The following is a 15,437-nucleotide window of genomic DNA, read 5'->3' as shown; positions in this document are numbered from 1 at the left end:
CAGGGATCAGCATGTAACATTAAGTCCTTTTGCTAACTGATGTTTGGACCGTGCAGAGCCTTGATCCCTGACAATAGGGTGTCCGTGGTGGAAATATTGGCATTATTAATGACAGAAGAGCTGCTTCTTAATGTAAATTTCATAAGGCTGCATGGCCAAATTCCTGCAGAAATACTGGAAAGTTGTTTTCTGATCAGTTCAGTTAGGCCAGCCCCTTTTAGCAGCCTCCTCGCACTAAGCCATTCACGGGGCTTTTTTTTTTTTTTAATAAAAAACACCACACCAATTGTTTTAAGTCACCTACAATGGAACTTGGGTTTTTGTTCGCTTCATACAAGCGAATACAAATACTAACCTCATGAATAGTTAAAATCAAAAGCATTTACGAGAAAGATACCCTCTGAAAATCACAGAAGCAAATGGATTTGACTGAACTTTACGCTTTCAGGACTAACGTCTAAAAATAGGTAGTGTCAGCTCTGCAAGAATTTAACGAGTAGTGGCCAGTATTGTGCGTCTGAGAGATCTGTCCAATTTTTAAAGCATCAGAGTCACCAGAGGAAGTGAGTACAGGTCCTTGAGATCCAAAAATCTCAGGGTGATCACCTCCTCCTCTTTTAATTAAAGTACCACATACCTAAGGAGAGGGAAAAAAGAGCTCACTGCACTGAAACAAAGAGACTAAACCACACTTGGATATACAAGCACAGATTGAAAAGCGCATTTCGAAAGTCTAGCAGTATATGCCACACAGAAGCACTTATTTGCTATCAATTTCTCTGCAGGCTAGGATTTTTGATGCCTATTTTACTGTACCTTCTGGCTGTACAGATCAGAGACCTGAGAACATAAAGGCCCTTCAATTACCTTACTGCTCTCAGCCTGTTGGACTCTTACAGGTACAGATATGGTTTCACCAGTACCCATTTATGTTTACTTTAATTCATTACCAAAGAAAGACTCAACCTCTTCTTGTAAGCTTTCCCTCACTCTTCAGACACGAAAGAAACTTTCTGTCCCATCTAAAAACTTCAGGCAAGCAAGGGGACAACACATTTCATTTTCAGCACTGGCAATCCATGGGGAAAAAAAAAAGTTGCATCAAACCCTTCTGAACAAGGTTATTAAGCATTATCAAAGTAACAGTGCCTCCAGGGATGGATTCCAGCCTGTTCCCAAGTATTATCCCCCCAGCACCAAAACCCAGTGACAACACACACCTCATCTGCCAATGCTGGAAGAGAGCTGGCGAGAAAAGGGTCTTGGAGGCTGTAAAAGCGATTAAAGTGGAACTGAATGGAGGTAGGTAAATCACTACCATCAAAGTGTTACAGGCACATAAAGGCACACAGGTGAGGAGGCTAATAAAAACGCTCCTCTAGAAGTGAATACAGCCAAAATATACGGTTTTCAATAAAGGCTTAAATAAAAGGAGACTCGTGAGAGGGGCTGCGAGCAGCTCTCCTCCTCCTGCCTCCTTCCACCTCCCAAAAGGCACCATAAATTGCAGTTATTCTCCCACCCCCCCAAAAAACAGTATTAAAATACTTTTGCCCAGGAGACAGCGGGTTCAAGTCCCTGAAAAGTTTACACAGGCATCAAAGTTTAACTACAGATATTTTTCCCCCCCCTCCCCCTCTGCAGATTCCCCCTCCTTTTTCAAACGGGAAAAGTCTGCAAGGAGGGAGCACAGGCAGGGGAGAGAAGGCAGGAATGAAAGGCGGCCCCGACCCGCTGCGAGGGGTGCACAGACAGCACCGCAGGCTTCGTCTCCCTACCTGGAGGGTCCATTTCAATGTAAAATATCAGCTCAGTGGAATAGGGCATCATCACTTCCCTCCAGTCCGTGTCATCGCGGTCCATATCCCACACCGTGTTGTACATCGCGACAGTCAAGTCCCGGCAGATTTATAAATAAGAGATGGGCTTTCTCGGCTTTTAATGGAGGGGGAAAAAAAAAGGGGGGGGGGGGGGACCAGCCGAGAAAAATCCACCCCACTCTAAAATAACACTTCTAGTAAAAAAAAATTACTAAAAAAATCGCAAAATTAATTAAAAAACCCCCACCACACAAGCCACCTCAGCAGCTGCCCTGCAAGAACTAAGATAGGTAGTTATATATATAATATATAGAGTGCTTCTTTTTGTTTAAAAAGACACCTTTCCACAGAAAAGCCACTTTCCTGAATTCTCTCTAAAAATCGCCATTTTCAGGGTATTTTTAAAACACCGGGCTGAAAGCAAAGCAAAACCCCCACACAAAAGCGGGGGGTGGGAAGAAGCGGATAAAAAGGGGAGATTTCGGTCTCTGGATGAATTCTTTCCGCCGGCGGAGGAGGAGAAAGGAGGGGGCGGCGGGCAACAATAACGGCGGGCGCGGAGCCCGAGCGGGGCGGGCAGCGCTGGGGGCCGCTCGGCCCGCGGTCCCCGCCGGCTCGGCTCTCAGCGCTGGGCGGGCAGCCCGCGGCGGCGTCGCCCGCCGTGCCCAGCTGGCAGCCCCGCGCGGCACAGGCGGCGGCCCCGGGCGGCTCCGGCAGGTCGCAGCCCCGGGCTCTCTGCGGCGCTGCCGGCCCCGCTAGGTTTCATTTTAAGAGGCTCTGAGGGGCCCAACCGTCGCCAACCGCCTCTTGCCGAGGACGAGGCCACGCCCCCCCGGCGCCGCGCGGGAGGGGCCCGGGGGCGTGGCTTCGCGCCGGCTTTTTAACCCCTTCGGGGGGGGACGGATGGGGGGGGGCCGTGCGAGCGGGCGCTTCCACGGGGCAGAGGAGGGGGTGGGCAACAAAACCAGAAGGGCGAAACGTCCTTCCTCACGCCGGCGAGCCATGCCCAGAAAGAAAGCTTGGCACAAAACGAAAATCTATTTCCCCACTTCCCTAACTTTTCCCCGGCTCCCTTTCGCCACTTCGGTCGCCTCTCTCGCCGCCTTTTCCTAGCGACCCCCCCCTCTTCTGGAGAGAGAAGGGGAGGTGGTAGGTCCCTCGGCTGGCCTGTCGCCAAGGGGCTGCTGCAACGGAGCACGCGCGGGGGGCGGGGGGAGTCGAGCCCAGTTGCCAGAGCTGCTGTCTTTGTCTGAGGGAGCAGCGAGCGCCGGGATTGGCAGAGGGCTCCGGGCCGCTCACCCAATCAGCTGGCGGCGAAGCCGGCCGGCTCGATGGCGATTGGCTGGGAGCCCCAGTTACTAAGCGGGACAAAGAAAGGCGAGCGCAGAGGGGGAAAGGGGGGACGCGGCTGAGGGGGCGCGCGGGCACCCCCGGGCCTTGCACCCCGGCCGGGGCAGCCCGCGGGCTGGGCCGTGCGCCCCCCGCCACAGCCGGCCCCAACGCTGCCGGGGGGGAACGTCCGCTGCCCACACCGACGGGGGGCTGCACCCCCCTCCGGGCCGGTGCCCCGCAGGGTCGGGCCTACCTGCTACCTCCAGCCAGGGCCGGACCCGCTTTGGGGATTGGGTCTGTGGGAGAGGGTCGCGGCCCAGGCCCAGGAGGCCCTTTGCAGGTAGAGCCGCTGTCCCCAACCCCCGCTGGGGCCTGAGCTGGCCGACGCCCCCCGCACCACCTCCCAGCTGCCTAACCTGCTGCTGCTGCCGCCAGAAACATGGGCTTTCTTCCCCTGCCTGCCTTCTGCAGGTCGCTGGCAGCTGCCTGCTGTGTATTCCAAATAATAGCCCGAGCGTTTCAGAGGGCATCATAACTGTCCACTAATTAGAGTGTGACCCCGGGGAAACCCAACACTCTTTCTAGCGACATAACCAGGGAAAAAAAAAGCAGAGGAAAAGGCACCAAACCGGATGGCTGCCTCTCGCAAGCTTTGGGATAAATCTGAGCTGCAAACACACCCGAAACTGAACCTCAGCCTGCCTGCCAGCCACATCCCGATGGCCAGACCCTGAGCCCACAGCCCACAAGCACCGGCGGGAGGCAGAAAGGCAGCCAGCTCAGCAGCCAGCCTCGGTCTTAGCGCAGTGAAGCATCCTTAAAGAAAGGCAAAATGACAGCTGTTGAGAAATTAAGGAAAAGCCCTTTCCGGAGACTTCCAACCAGTGTCGCAGGCACAGGGATGGACGAGCACCTTGATCTGCTGTGGAGGTGTCAGGGAACGTTAGAAAACCCAGCACTGAAGTTGTCTGCTTTATTTGCACTTTAAAGCATGGAAGAGAAAGTTATGAATAATTTCTCCTGGTCTAGCAGCAGGTGGAAAGCTCCTGAAAACATACTCCTGGCTTAGGTGAACCGCAGGGCGACTGCAACATGGAACTGAAAGGCTATACCCAACGTAAGAGTATGTGGGAAGAGCTGGGCGCAGAGCATCTGAAGTTTGCTGATGTATCACAACTTCCACGGCAAGCAATTGAGTGCAGCGCTGCTCCAGTAATAGAGCTCCTTGGGGGACGGACAGCTGCAGAGGAGCACAGGGCTTTGATTCAAATAACTCACTGTAGATAAATTAATTTTATATCCCCATCCACGAACTCTGATTAATCCATGATAACCAGATACGATTCCTTTTTCTAATTTTTAAATTAAATTTCTTGGGCTGATACAGTATCTCAGCTCAAGCTTGCTCAAAGTGAAATGCCCTCCTTGGAAGCACACCCCTCTCCCCCAGTGAAATTTAAGTTGGTACCGGGTACAAACCACGCGCTGCCCACCGACGGTGCGCGGGGCAGGGCTGCAGAGCAGCCCCACGAGGGTTGGGCGGTGGGTGCAGGTGGAGATGCGGACACCGCTTTGCAGAGCCTGCGGAGCTGAGAAATGGGGCTGCTGTCCCTACCGCAGCCCCCAAACTTGGATTAGCAGCTCTGGCGGGGGCGGGGGGAAGGAGGAGGCAGGCTCGGGTTGAAATTCATTTTCCCCCTTCCTGCACCTCATTATAAGTTCCACCCACATAAGACCTAATTACTTGGCTTTTATGCTGGCAAAGTGGATTTCATCCTTGCTGTTTCCCATGGTGGTTGCCTTCATTTTCATGGCGGCACTGATGGTTACAGCTTATTGATGTTTTCACTTTAGTGATTTAAAGCAGAATACATTTTGTTATTAGCACTGGTTTCTCTCATTGCTGCTTTAATCAAAGATGCAATTTAAGGCAAAGGATTGTGTGTAATGGTAAACAGTAGGATAATGCCTTGAGAGAACAGAATATTAATGTGTTTTTATTTCTCAAAACTGGGCTTATAATATATCCAGGATTACTTGGCTCCCAACACGCACGGATGGGGCGCTCCCTTTCCTACCACACCGCCTGCCTTGCAATAGGGGCGAGCGGTTGTGTGCATGTGCGTGCCGGGGGAAGAGGGAGGCACACGTGTTGCCTTACACACTGCAAAATCCCCTCTGCCTGCGTGTCTCTTCTCCACGGGCACAAAGTCTGAGCATCCAGCATCACAGCAGTGCCCTCAGAGAACAGAAACAAAACTGGGAGCACGCCGAGTGCTCAGGGATGCTCGAAGTCTGGCCCAGCCCTACATCACCCCAAGTTGGGAAAAGCTATATTGAAACACTGAAATAAAATAATGGCAATAATGGCAATGCTTGACCAGGGGGCACAGTGCTTGAGAAAGGGTCCTGGTGCCCCACGCTAAGTGGGAGAGGGGCAGCCCCTGCAGCCCTGCACCAGCCCCTGCCGCAAAGGGAGGCTGAAAGGCAGGAGGTGAGCACGGCGTCTGCTGCTTCCCCGACGTCCCCATGTCGATGGCCATGTGTTTGCTTGCTTTCATTTCCTTGGATCTCACAATTTGCATTTCAAGGCAAGATTAAATATTGAAGTTTTGAGCGCTTCCATGTGCTTCAGGAGGAGCCGAACGGACCCGCGCTGGAACAGGCTGAACACAGAAAAGCCATTTGTGCCAAACTACTTGGTTTCCTCTTTGCCGAGCCATGATAATGTGATATCCAACAGCTGAATGTAGGCCACAACAGGCTTTTATAGTTGGAGGGGTGGAGGAAGGAGGGGGGCTGAATCCACAGTGCTGCCAGCCAAACACTCTAAAATGATGAGAGATTTTTGGGGCAGGCTGGAGACTCCTGGCCACTCCCGAGATCCAAATATTAGCTTCACCGTTAGCACAAGCTCAGGGCCTGCTGGAGGGGAGCTTGTAGAAGGTAGAGCTGCATTCACGTCAGAAAGGACGACTCCCTGGCTGGTAGTCAATGCTACACGAAATTACTAGCCTTGCACTGCACAGAGACCAGGATTTGTGGAGTATCTGCCGTAGTTGGTGGTCAGCTTCCCACGGGGGCAGCCGCATCTTGCAAGTAACAGCACGAGAACAACCAGTCGCAGCAGTTTGGTTTAGTTAACAGATTATTCCTGCCTGTTTCTCACCTCCTGGTGACGAGGAGATGAGGGAAGGCAGGAGGCTTAGTCGTCTTTGGCTCAGACACTGCCTCTAGGGTCTCAGCGCGGCTCAGTGCGCTGCAAGCTAAACCTGGGGCTTGCTGGCAGGAGAAGAGATGGTGGGAAAGGCGGCGGTTCGTCCTGTCTTCCTGAACCAGCGCAGTGCTGGCAGCATGGGGTTGGTGCAAGCACCATCCTTCCCTTGAATTGTACAATCTGAGCCCCAAAAACACCCCAGGACCACAAAGCATTTGCCACCAGATTAAGAGTAGTAACCCCTGCGGGGGTGAAGTATCAGCAGTTTCCCTCCCCGCATCCTCCTGCACCTTCATGTGAAACGTAATGGGTGCTTTTAACAAGGACCGTGCTGCCTCCTCTGTGCTTTAGAGTCTTTTTATGTCCTAATAGGCTGCAAAACAGTTGCCTCGCTCCACCCCAGATGCGGCCGCATTTCTGTGGTGAGGAAAAACTCTGGCAAGTGTGCCAAAGTCGGGTGCTTTGGTTTGAAAATTATACATTGCATTAAAAACCTGTATTAAAGAATAATATGCGGTCTGCAAAAACATTCAAATGAAACACTTCAATGTTAGGAAGTGTCTTATTTACAGCTGTCGGAGCAGCTCGTGCCCTCTTCCCTCCCGTGTCCACATGACAAGGAAAGAGGTCGAAATAGGGGCTCACGTACGTAAAGGTCGTAGCACAATGCATGCACACAGAGTTGAGCTTGCGAGGAATCATACATTAGGCATTTCCTAACTTAAAAGCACTTGGCTTTGCGTTGTAAACAACATTCTTTTAGCATAGGAAATAACGTTAAAAAAAAAAGAATAAGAGCTTTTAAAAAAATGTCTACAACGTAGGTTATTGCAGCTGGACCTAACATATTCCTCAGCAAGGTTTGGACTGGCCTTTCCTCACTGCTCCAGAGGTTTCTGCCCCAAAAATCGCAGGAGTAACGGTTGGGGCTGGAAGTGGAAAGCCACTCTCCTGCGAGGGGAGAGGAGGTGTGTGTGGCTTTTGCAGCCGGGCAGCATATGCCAACCCCGTGCTCTGCCCACTGGTGTCTGGGGTGGACATGTCTGCGCTGAAGGGTGCCTGGGGATGGGTGTGCGAGGGGGTGGGCACGGGGGGGGTGAGGGAAAGGACACGCCGCACTGAGCTGTGCTGAATTGCTGCTTTGGCAGACAGCACCGGGCCAGCTCTTTAGAAAGTTCACGTTCAGTTATTGTTTTGACAGGCTGCCAAAGTTTTCCTGAGGAATGCAGGCAGCAGAAAGGAAATGGCGATTTTCAAACTTTTTTTTTTATAAGTCAGCCAAACCAGAATGGAATTTCATGGGAAAAGCGAAAGGTACATCTCTAGCCTCGGGGCATTGTGGCTGCCAAATTTCAGAGGCTGGCTGCGAACAACGGAGGTGTCGGAGCGTCTCCAAAGCAGCGCACACTTGCACGCACTCACATGTGCTCACGCACGCTCACACTCACACACGCTGGAAGCATCTTCTCTAATGGCGAGTGCTCCCGCCCTACACCCAACACCCCCAGAAGGCTGACATTAACCCACAGCGCTTAAAAAAAAAAACAAGTGTCCGTGCTGTAAAAGCAGAAGACAAGCCAGTTTGCAGCTCATGAAGAGTTTGCGACTTGGCCTTGGGCGGAGGCTTAGGTGCTCTCCCCACCCCGATCCCAGCCTGCAGCCAGCAGTGCACAGCAATTCAGGGACCCCACAGCCATGGAGGGGACCCCCCTTCTCCCCACACACGCTTCACTATGTCAATCCCAGAGCCACAGGGTATTTTTGCGGGTCTTCCAACCCCTAGGAAGGGCAGGAGGTTGCAAGCTCCCCTCCTCCTCCTCCATGGAGGCGGCAGAGCAGCCGATGACGGAGCGGCACCCCAGGGTCTGCGGGGCCGTGGAACCGGGCTGGGGAGCTGCCAGTTACCTTATATTTTCCAGTACACTAATTTCTCTTGTCATCTTGCCAGTGACAAACAGAGAGAGTTAAACAGAGCAATCCATTAAAGAAGCAGCCTGACAGACCGATTGTTAATGGTTTCAGCGATCCCCATTTACATTGGCTTGAAAAAAATTTCGCCTCGAGCAGCTCCAATTACAGAATTATCGGACCACACTCCAGTCCCTTTGTGCACTTCGCATCTCTGTCATCGTTCCAGGCCTCTCTCTATTTAGTCTCTTGGAAATGGTGAGCAAAATGGAAGGAGACTTGTAACAAGTTCAGAGAAATTAGAGGGGAAACAAGAGAGAGAAAAAAGCCCCCCCCCCCCCCACTTCTAATGTCCTAAACCAGGACATTTTTGAAATGTAACACTGTATAGGAATTTAAAATATTTTTCACTTCCTCTATTCATTGCTTTAATGCACTGGAACTACTTGCTCAGATTTTTCTTTTTTTTTCCAAGGAATGTACAATAACCACGCTGTAAATTCCTCAGGTCTGATTTTAAGAGGAACTGTAGAACTTTATTTATGGACGAAAGAAATAATCCCAATACCTTCCTGCAATAACTCTTTCTTTTTAATAAACACGGCAGTGTATGTTTTGATCACAGCCAGTGATGCAAGCAGCAGGAAGAGGAAATCAATGGCACGTCTAGGAAAAGTGAGGGTCTCGTCCCTGCTCTGCTGCCATCCCACTTGGTGACCTTCAGGCTGAATTGCCAGCACTGGTTTGAAAGTGGCACCATTCCCGGTAGGAAGAATTCTGGAAAAGCCCAGATGAGTGGTCACTTCTGCAAATGCAAAGCTTGAACTCTGTAGATTTGTTATTACTATGAAAAAAAAAAACAACACAACACAATACTTTTCCTGCTCTAGGACGCAAAGCTGAAGGGTTCCCTAACCTTTCACCCGAGTCTGAGCCAGGCCCTGTCACCCATGACGCACCAGCTGCGTGACGTGGACGTTATACCCCCAACCAAATGTGACATCACCTATTTATCTTCCAGCAAACTCTCCTCTTCCTGGCTTCCCAAACGATGTTACGATCCCATAGCTAGTGTTATCTTTGTACTAGTACCCTCGTATATGCATAACGTGTTACCCCACGGTAAGAAAACACCCCCCTTTCCTTGCCGCGGAGATTATCGAGTTTCACAGGGAGGATAAGTGAGCAAAGCCATCCCTGTGTACTGCTGGGGGGAGATCAGGCTGTTGAGATCAAGCTTCAGTGCTAATGCACGAGTGAATGCTGGCTTCACTCTGGCCCTAAACAGAAGGAAGTTTCTGATGGCTGAGTCCCCAGTCCTGCCATGGGGACTCCCTTGTCCCCGTCCCTTTCCCTGGGATGCGATGGAGCTGACCCATCCCTCTTCGGGTCCAGGGAACCTCACTGCAACGCATCCGTACTCAGAGCTCTGCCCAGCCGCAGTAACAGAGACTCCCACCCAAGGTTTTGGGTGGAGATCGAAAGCGGGAGAAAAAACCCCATAACAACCCAGGGAGCTCTCAGGGGTATTGAAAAGTCATCTCATTGCTTATTAATCGCTTAGGCCAAGAATTCAAGCGTCGGCAGCGTGTTGGCTGGGGTTGTTTTCCTTGCAGTTATCCACATGCAATTCATGCCTTGGAAAATCACCCATTTACCATCATGCATTGTTGCTTAGCTACACGCGCTTTCCCTCTAAGTTTTCCCAAATGGAAACATGGCTCTATTTGCTTTGGAGATCATTTTCCCTGGCTTTCTTTGCTTTACAGTAAATAAGTGCAAGAAGAACAGCCTCTGAACGCTAAGCGGGGAAATAAAACAAACAGTGCTGTGTAGGGTAATCATTTAAAAACCAGCACATAAACATGATGCCTTCCTTGTCCAGCCAAGGTGACGGGCAGGAGGGGCTTGAGCAAAGGCAATTTGCAGATCAGCTTCTTTAAGACTGTTTTTTGTCTGCCCTTTGCATTAAGGTTCTTTCCCTGCTGAAGATTTCCAAACCCGAAGGGGGAATTCGCTTGAATAACGCTGGGTTTATTCCCAGAGAAGAGAAGAATATTAATTTCCTGGAGGACAGGTGGGACTTTAGGGCACCAAGAACTCACTCCGTGTCCTTGCTGCCACGCTTGCCTTGTGGAGTCCTAGGCATCCTCTAGAAACAGGCAGGAAAGCACCTCCCTCGTCCCTGCAAACCACCACGCCGCTTTGCACCACCAGACAGGACTTCATCCATCAAACCCCAAAATTTCACAGATTCACTAAGTCCCGGCTGCAGTGGCATAGCTGTCGGTGGGCATGTGCTGGCAAATCAGCCACCGCAGCATGAAGTTCAGCTTCCCAGCACACCAGGTAAATCCTTCGGCCATTTGCTGGAAGCCTGAGGCCCTCAGTGCCTGTGCAGCACAGATGTCCTCTAAACGTGCAACAAATCCAGAGCATTTGGAAGGCATCAGCTTTACTGCCCGTGCACAGAGGGACTGCGCGGCACGTGTGCGGCTGGTCCCCTGCCTCCCAGGAGTGTTGGTCTTGCCAAGCACGTGCCTTAGGGCTGAGCTGTGCCAGCGTGGTGCTCGCATCCAGGATTTCCAGACGTCCGGCAGTTCTTCTGTTCCTTGATGATCAAACAAAACTTGCAACGTCTCCAGATTTTACTGAGGACAAAGCTTTTGGGTAAAAGGGCGGCCGGGTCTCTCTCACAACACGTAGGTTGGTAGTGACCAAAGTGCAAAACCTTTTGTTTCTCGGTGCCATGAACACGTGCTGGACGTGAGCTCTTTGCAGAGCGTAGGCAAAGCTGGCAGCTGCCGGAGCACTGGGTGCCTGCAGCTTCCAGGAGAAGTGGTACACCCCGAAGGGTGAGCTCTCGCCCTGCCTTCTGCTGACAAAGCATAAAATGTGTATTGTCTCCGAAAAGAAAAAGGGGAGAGACAAAGTAAATAGTGCGATACTGATTACCGGGCCAACATACTAGTCTAAGGTTTAATACAACAGTTTCCAGGCCAAGAACCTGCCAGAAAGTGAAGAGAGGTATTGTACCTATGCAAATCCCGGCCGGTGGGTTAACACATCGCAAACACTGCGCGCTCTGTGAGAGCTGCCAGCACCTGAAGAAGCCACCTTTACTGCCCCGCTGCTTGGAAGCTCTTATCTTGCTTTGACCAAACGTACACAATACAACTTTGTTTTAGGCAATACCTCCCAGATGAACTGCCTCTTAAAAGTGCTTTGAGGAATTAAAAGAGAGAAAACGGTAGGAGGGGGAGAGGCAGGAGAAGGAGAGAAAAGCTTGCTGCTGCCCTACAGGAGGCAAAGCTGGTGGATACTAAAACCACTAGATAAGGAGCTAGGAGCAATGTTAGACTGGAAGAAGCAAACGAGTGGCCAGGCTCCCTGCCACCAGAGGCACCCCGAGACAGTGGCTTGGTCCCAAAGCGAGTATCCACTTCACCGTCCCCTGTGTCCCTGCAGCAAGGATGGGGATGCTGTCGCCTGCAGATGCTGTCGGGTCTGCGGCGCTCCAGCTAACCTGCTCCTACCTCCACACACAATGGTCATTGTCATCCTCACGGCATGGCCCCATGGCCCCAGCTCCCCGCAGCGGGTGGGTTTCAGCACAGGCGTTTTGGAGAGCCTGGCAGGTGATGGGCTCAGCCAGCGTGTCCTCTCCTTCCCTTTGCCGTTGCATTCCTGCAGCTGAGGCCAAATTCTGCTTCTTGCACTCCCCTCTGGTCTCTGTGGTTGATGGGGAGCTGCCAGGTCTCTCTTGCCCTGGGCAAAGAGGTAGAGACCTGCTCTTAGGAAGCGTGAGTGTCTCCCGGCCAGAGCCACGGGCTCCTGCTGTGGGCAGTAGCAGGGAGCGGGCATGGCTGGTGCAGAAGGCAACGGGAGGACCATGCTTATACGGGACCGCAGAGCTCGGTGCCACCGTGCTGTCAGAGGGAAGGCAGCACGGACGGCCAAGGGCTACGTCCATCACTCCAGCTCACTGCAGGCTGGGCACTCGCCTTAGGTCCTGGAGCTGAATCAGGCCAAGGGCAGTTTTCGTGAATGGAAATCCCTCTGGTTTTATTGTGTTTGAAGGCCTGGAAACTCCTGCCTGTTGCTCAGAGAAACGACAGGCAGACAGGATAAGGGTCTGGCAGCACCTCCCCTTTGCCCCGTGTTGTCCTTCTTGGGCACCCTTTGGGGCCCAGCCTGTTCGGCACCCGGTGCCCCCCATGGTTGGTGTGAAAATCAAAGATCAAAAAGGCTCTTTCAGCAAGGGCTATTTCCACATCAAATGCCTACCTCCGGTCCTGAGCCACCGGGGAGAGAGCTCTTCATAAAAGGAGAGGGAAGATTAATATTATTTTTCAAAAGTATAATGGGAGGTTTCCACTCCCCGAGCTCTTCAGAGTTGGTGTTTGCACAAAGCCAGAATAATTCCAACCCCAAAGGAGTGAGAAAAAGAAAAACACATTAGAGGGTGTTACAAATGCCTGAAAAAACGGTTGGTCTGAGTAGGAACGTTGACGTCACCGTCACTTTGGGGGCTGGAGGAGGCTGCCGCTGGATTAGCCTGACTTTCCCATGGGGATGCGTGTCCTCCATCCTCACTCGGAGCAGCAGGGTTGTTCCAGATGCCTGCTCAAGCACGGGGAGACGGGGAGGTGGGGAGAGGCAGAGATGGGCTGTCGGAGTTGCAAACTTGTGGGAGGGGGAAAGAGAGGACAAGGGGACAAGATGCCGGGAGCACCCTCTTGGACAAGTGGAAGAGGGTTAAGCCTGCTGCCGGGTACAACCCTCCTGCAGCTCCACGGAGAGAAAGGTGGCACGAATCCGGCCCAGCGACTGGCTGGCAGTGTGCCTGGACCATGGCATGGTTCTGCCTTGGAAAGGCACCTGCGGCCTCAACATCTTCCTCTTAAAAACAAGCCATAGCATCACGGGGGAACCACATCCCAGCAGCCTTGACAGCAAGTTTCTGCTCCCTGAGCATGAGTTGTTGGGCCAGACGGGTGTATAAATAATTATTTGATCACTTCCACTGCAGGAACCAACTTGAAAAATACCTCCGATTCACAAGCTTGCAGCCTGCTTCTGAAAAACCAGACTAGGCGCAAGCCCTCACCCTGGAAAATCCCTTGCCTGTGTCTGTTGTGCATCCTTTCCCATGCTGGGAAGGGTTGGGCCACATGCAGAAGACACCGTGGGGCTGGCAGAGCTGCTCTGGGGCAATGTCCCCGGGCCGCTGGGTCAGGGGTGGCAGGGCTGAGCGTCTGGGAGGTGGTCTGTCCGTGGGTGACTTAGTGCCTTGCTTGCTTTCTGCTTCTTGGTCATTCAACAGATGGGGCTGAATCTCTCGCCAGCGTGTACCTCACTGTCCTCTGGACTCAGGGTGCAAATGTGAAGTGAGGTGTGGGACAGCCCTTGCAGCCCCAAGCCTCACAGTCACCGGTGACATGAGACCCTCAGTGGTTTTCACTTAAGAAGTGGGTAGGGAGAAAATCCTTGTGGGTAAGGCAGCGAAAAATGCAAAACGTGATCCTGAGGGCTCAGAGAAACTCTTCTGGTTAAGCCAAATCTTGCCTTTTCCCAATGCTTGGAGTTGCCCATCCATGAAGAGGGCTGGAGCAGGCATCTTCACCACGTAAATCCCACTTAAGCCCTTAAAGAAATGCTTGAGAGGCGCTTGAGGTTCATCCACTGGCCACCTCAGGGGCAAAGATTTCACATTCACCCAAGAAAGCAGAAAAATCCCCCAGCCCCTCCACTGGAGATTGCAGCCGATGGCCGGAGGGCAGCGATGGGAGAAAGAAGCAGCAAGAGGGTGGCCGAGCAGCGGTTTGTGGGACGGTGCTGGCAAGCACCGAGTGCCTCAGCATCCTTCCTCACCGGCTTTCCTGCACACCCAGAGCCAAAGCAAGGGGGGGTGATGGCAGACGCAACTCCTCTCCCCGAGACACCGGCTGCCTCAGGGAAGGTGGGGAAGCCCTGGGAAAGCGGCTTTGCACCGATGACGGAGGCTGACACGCGGCGGGTCGGTGCTGGGAAAGCCAAGGGGTGCGCTGGAAACGGGAGACGCCTGTGGCAGATGATTGTGCCAGTAGGATACAGCTGGTTTGCTGCCTGTGGGACTTCAAATGCACTGTCCAAAACAACTTACTCAGATTTACTGTAAGCGGCAGCCGGGCCATCTATAGCTTGTGGTGAACATACCAGCCCTGCCTGCAGAAAGGGCCGTGGGAGCCAAGCTGGCCCCCTGCCCGGCAGGCTGGAGGAGGGGAGTGGGGGGGCTCTGCAGCCCTGCCTACCTGCCCCAGCCCCCGGCCCGCGGGAAAAGCATTTCCCAGAGGTTGTTGCTGTTTGTTTGGCTTAAGGCATTGAAATTTGGTGGGTTGAGGTGGATGAGGAATACAAGTGATGAAAGGGGAGGTGGGCTCCTAGGTGTGTGTAACACACACGTATACACACACTTTCCACACACACTGGACCCTGCTCGTCCGCCTCTGCGCTGGCTGGAAACCCTCAGCTGAGGCAAGTTCTCACCATTTCTGGGGTCCCCGTCCCCCTCCGGATCTCGTGGAGCTGCACCCACAGGTGCCAGCCCTGCCAGGGCTGGGCAGGGGAGCAGGGTGTGCACGGGGGGTCCCGTGGCTGGGCACGGGATATCCTCCTCCTGCCTGCAAACCTGCTTCTCTCCATAGCCAGGTCCTGCTTTTCGTGGCCTCATGGCGCAGATCCGCTTGCCACCTCATAGCCTCAAAACGCAACCATTTGTCCCTGGTCGGAGCCCCCCGTCTACGTGCCGGACACCTTGGGGCACACTCACCTGGGGCTGGGTGCATGGGAGGAGGAGCTGGAGGGGGGATGCTGCTGCAGGGATGGGATACTGTGGCATGGCCATGGAGCTCGTCACTAGGGATGGCTAATTTTCCACTCACACCAGGGCTAGGTCACTGTGAATTCAGGGCTGCCAGCGAGGAAGGAAACCTGGCTGACTCTTCTGACCTGTGGTCCAGCAACAGTCCCCCCTTCACCTCCCGCTACGCCAGTGTGCAGCGCTGTTGGTTTCCAAGGGGAAATTCAGGAGGTTTTTTCCCCTGGGAGGGGTTTTTGGGGGAGCCGGTGGCTGGCGGGGGTGGCAGAGCACAGCCAGAGTTTCTGATATTCAGAGGCTC

At 53.0% G+C, this 15,437-nt stretch overlaps 1 protein-coding gene across 2 annotated transcripts in view; it reads right to left on the bottom strand.

The window, feature by feature from the left end:
- The window catches only part of PIK3R3 (phosphoinositide-3-kinase regulatory subunit 3), a 79,563-nt gene that overhangs the window by 27,817 nt on the left and 36,309 nt on the right, over positions 1–15,437 (bottom strand). Inside the window, exon 1 of one of the 2 annotated variants that reach the window (XM_075155858.1) lies at positions 1,779–2,053. The exons of the other annotated variant lie outside the window; for it this stretch is intronic. Coding sequence (XP_075011959.1) covers positions 1,779–1,884 — 106 coding nt within the window. The 5' untranslated portion in view covers positions 1,885–2,053. Of the gene's footprint in view, positions 1–1,778; positions 2,054–15,437 lie in introns of those variants that run through there. 2 annotated transcript variants of the gene reach the window in all.

The sequence above is a fragment of the Calonectris borealis genome, chromosome 8 (assembly GCF_964195595.1).
Source record: "Calonectris borealis chromosome 8, bCalBor7.hap1.2, whole genome shotgun sequence".
In the NCBI taxonomy this organism is placed as follows: domain Eukaryota; kingdom Metazoa; phylum Chordata; class Aves; order Procellariiformes; family Procellariidae; genus Calonectris; species Calonectris borealis.
This window is presented reverse-complemented; position numbering and strand designations above follow the sequence as displayed.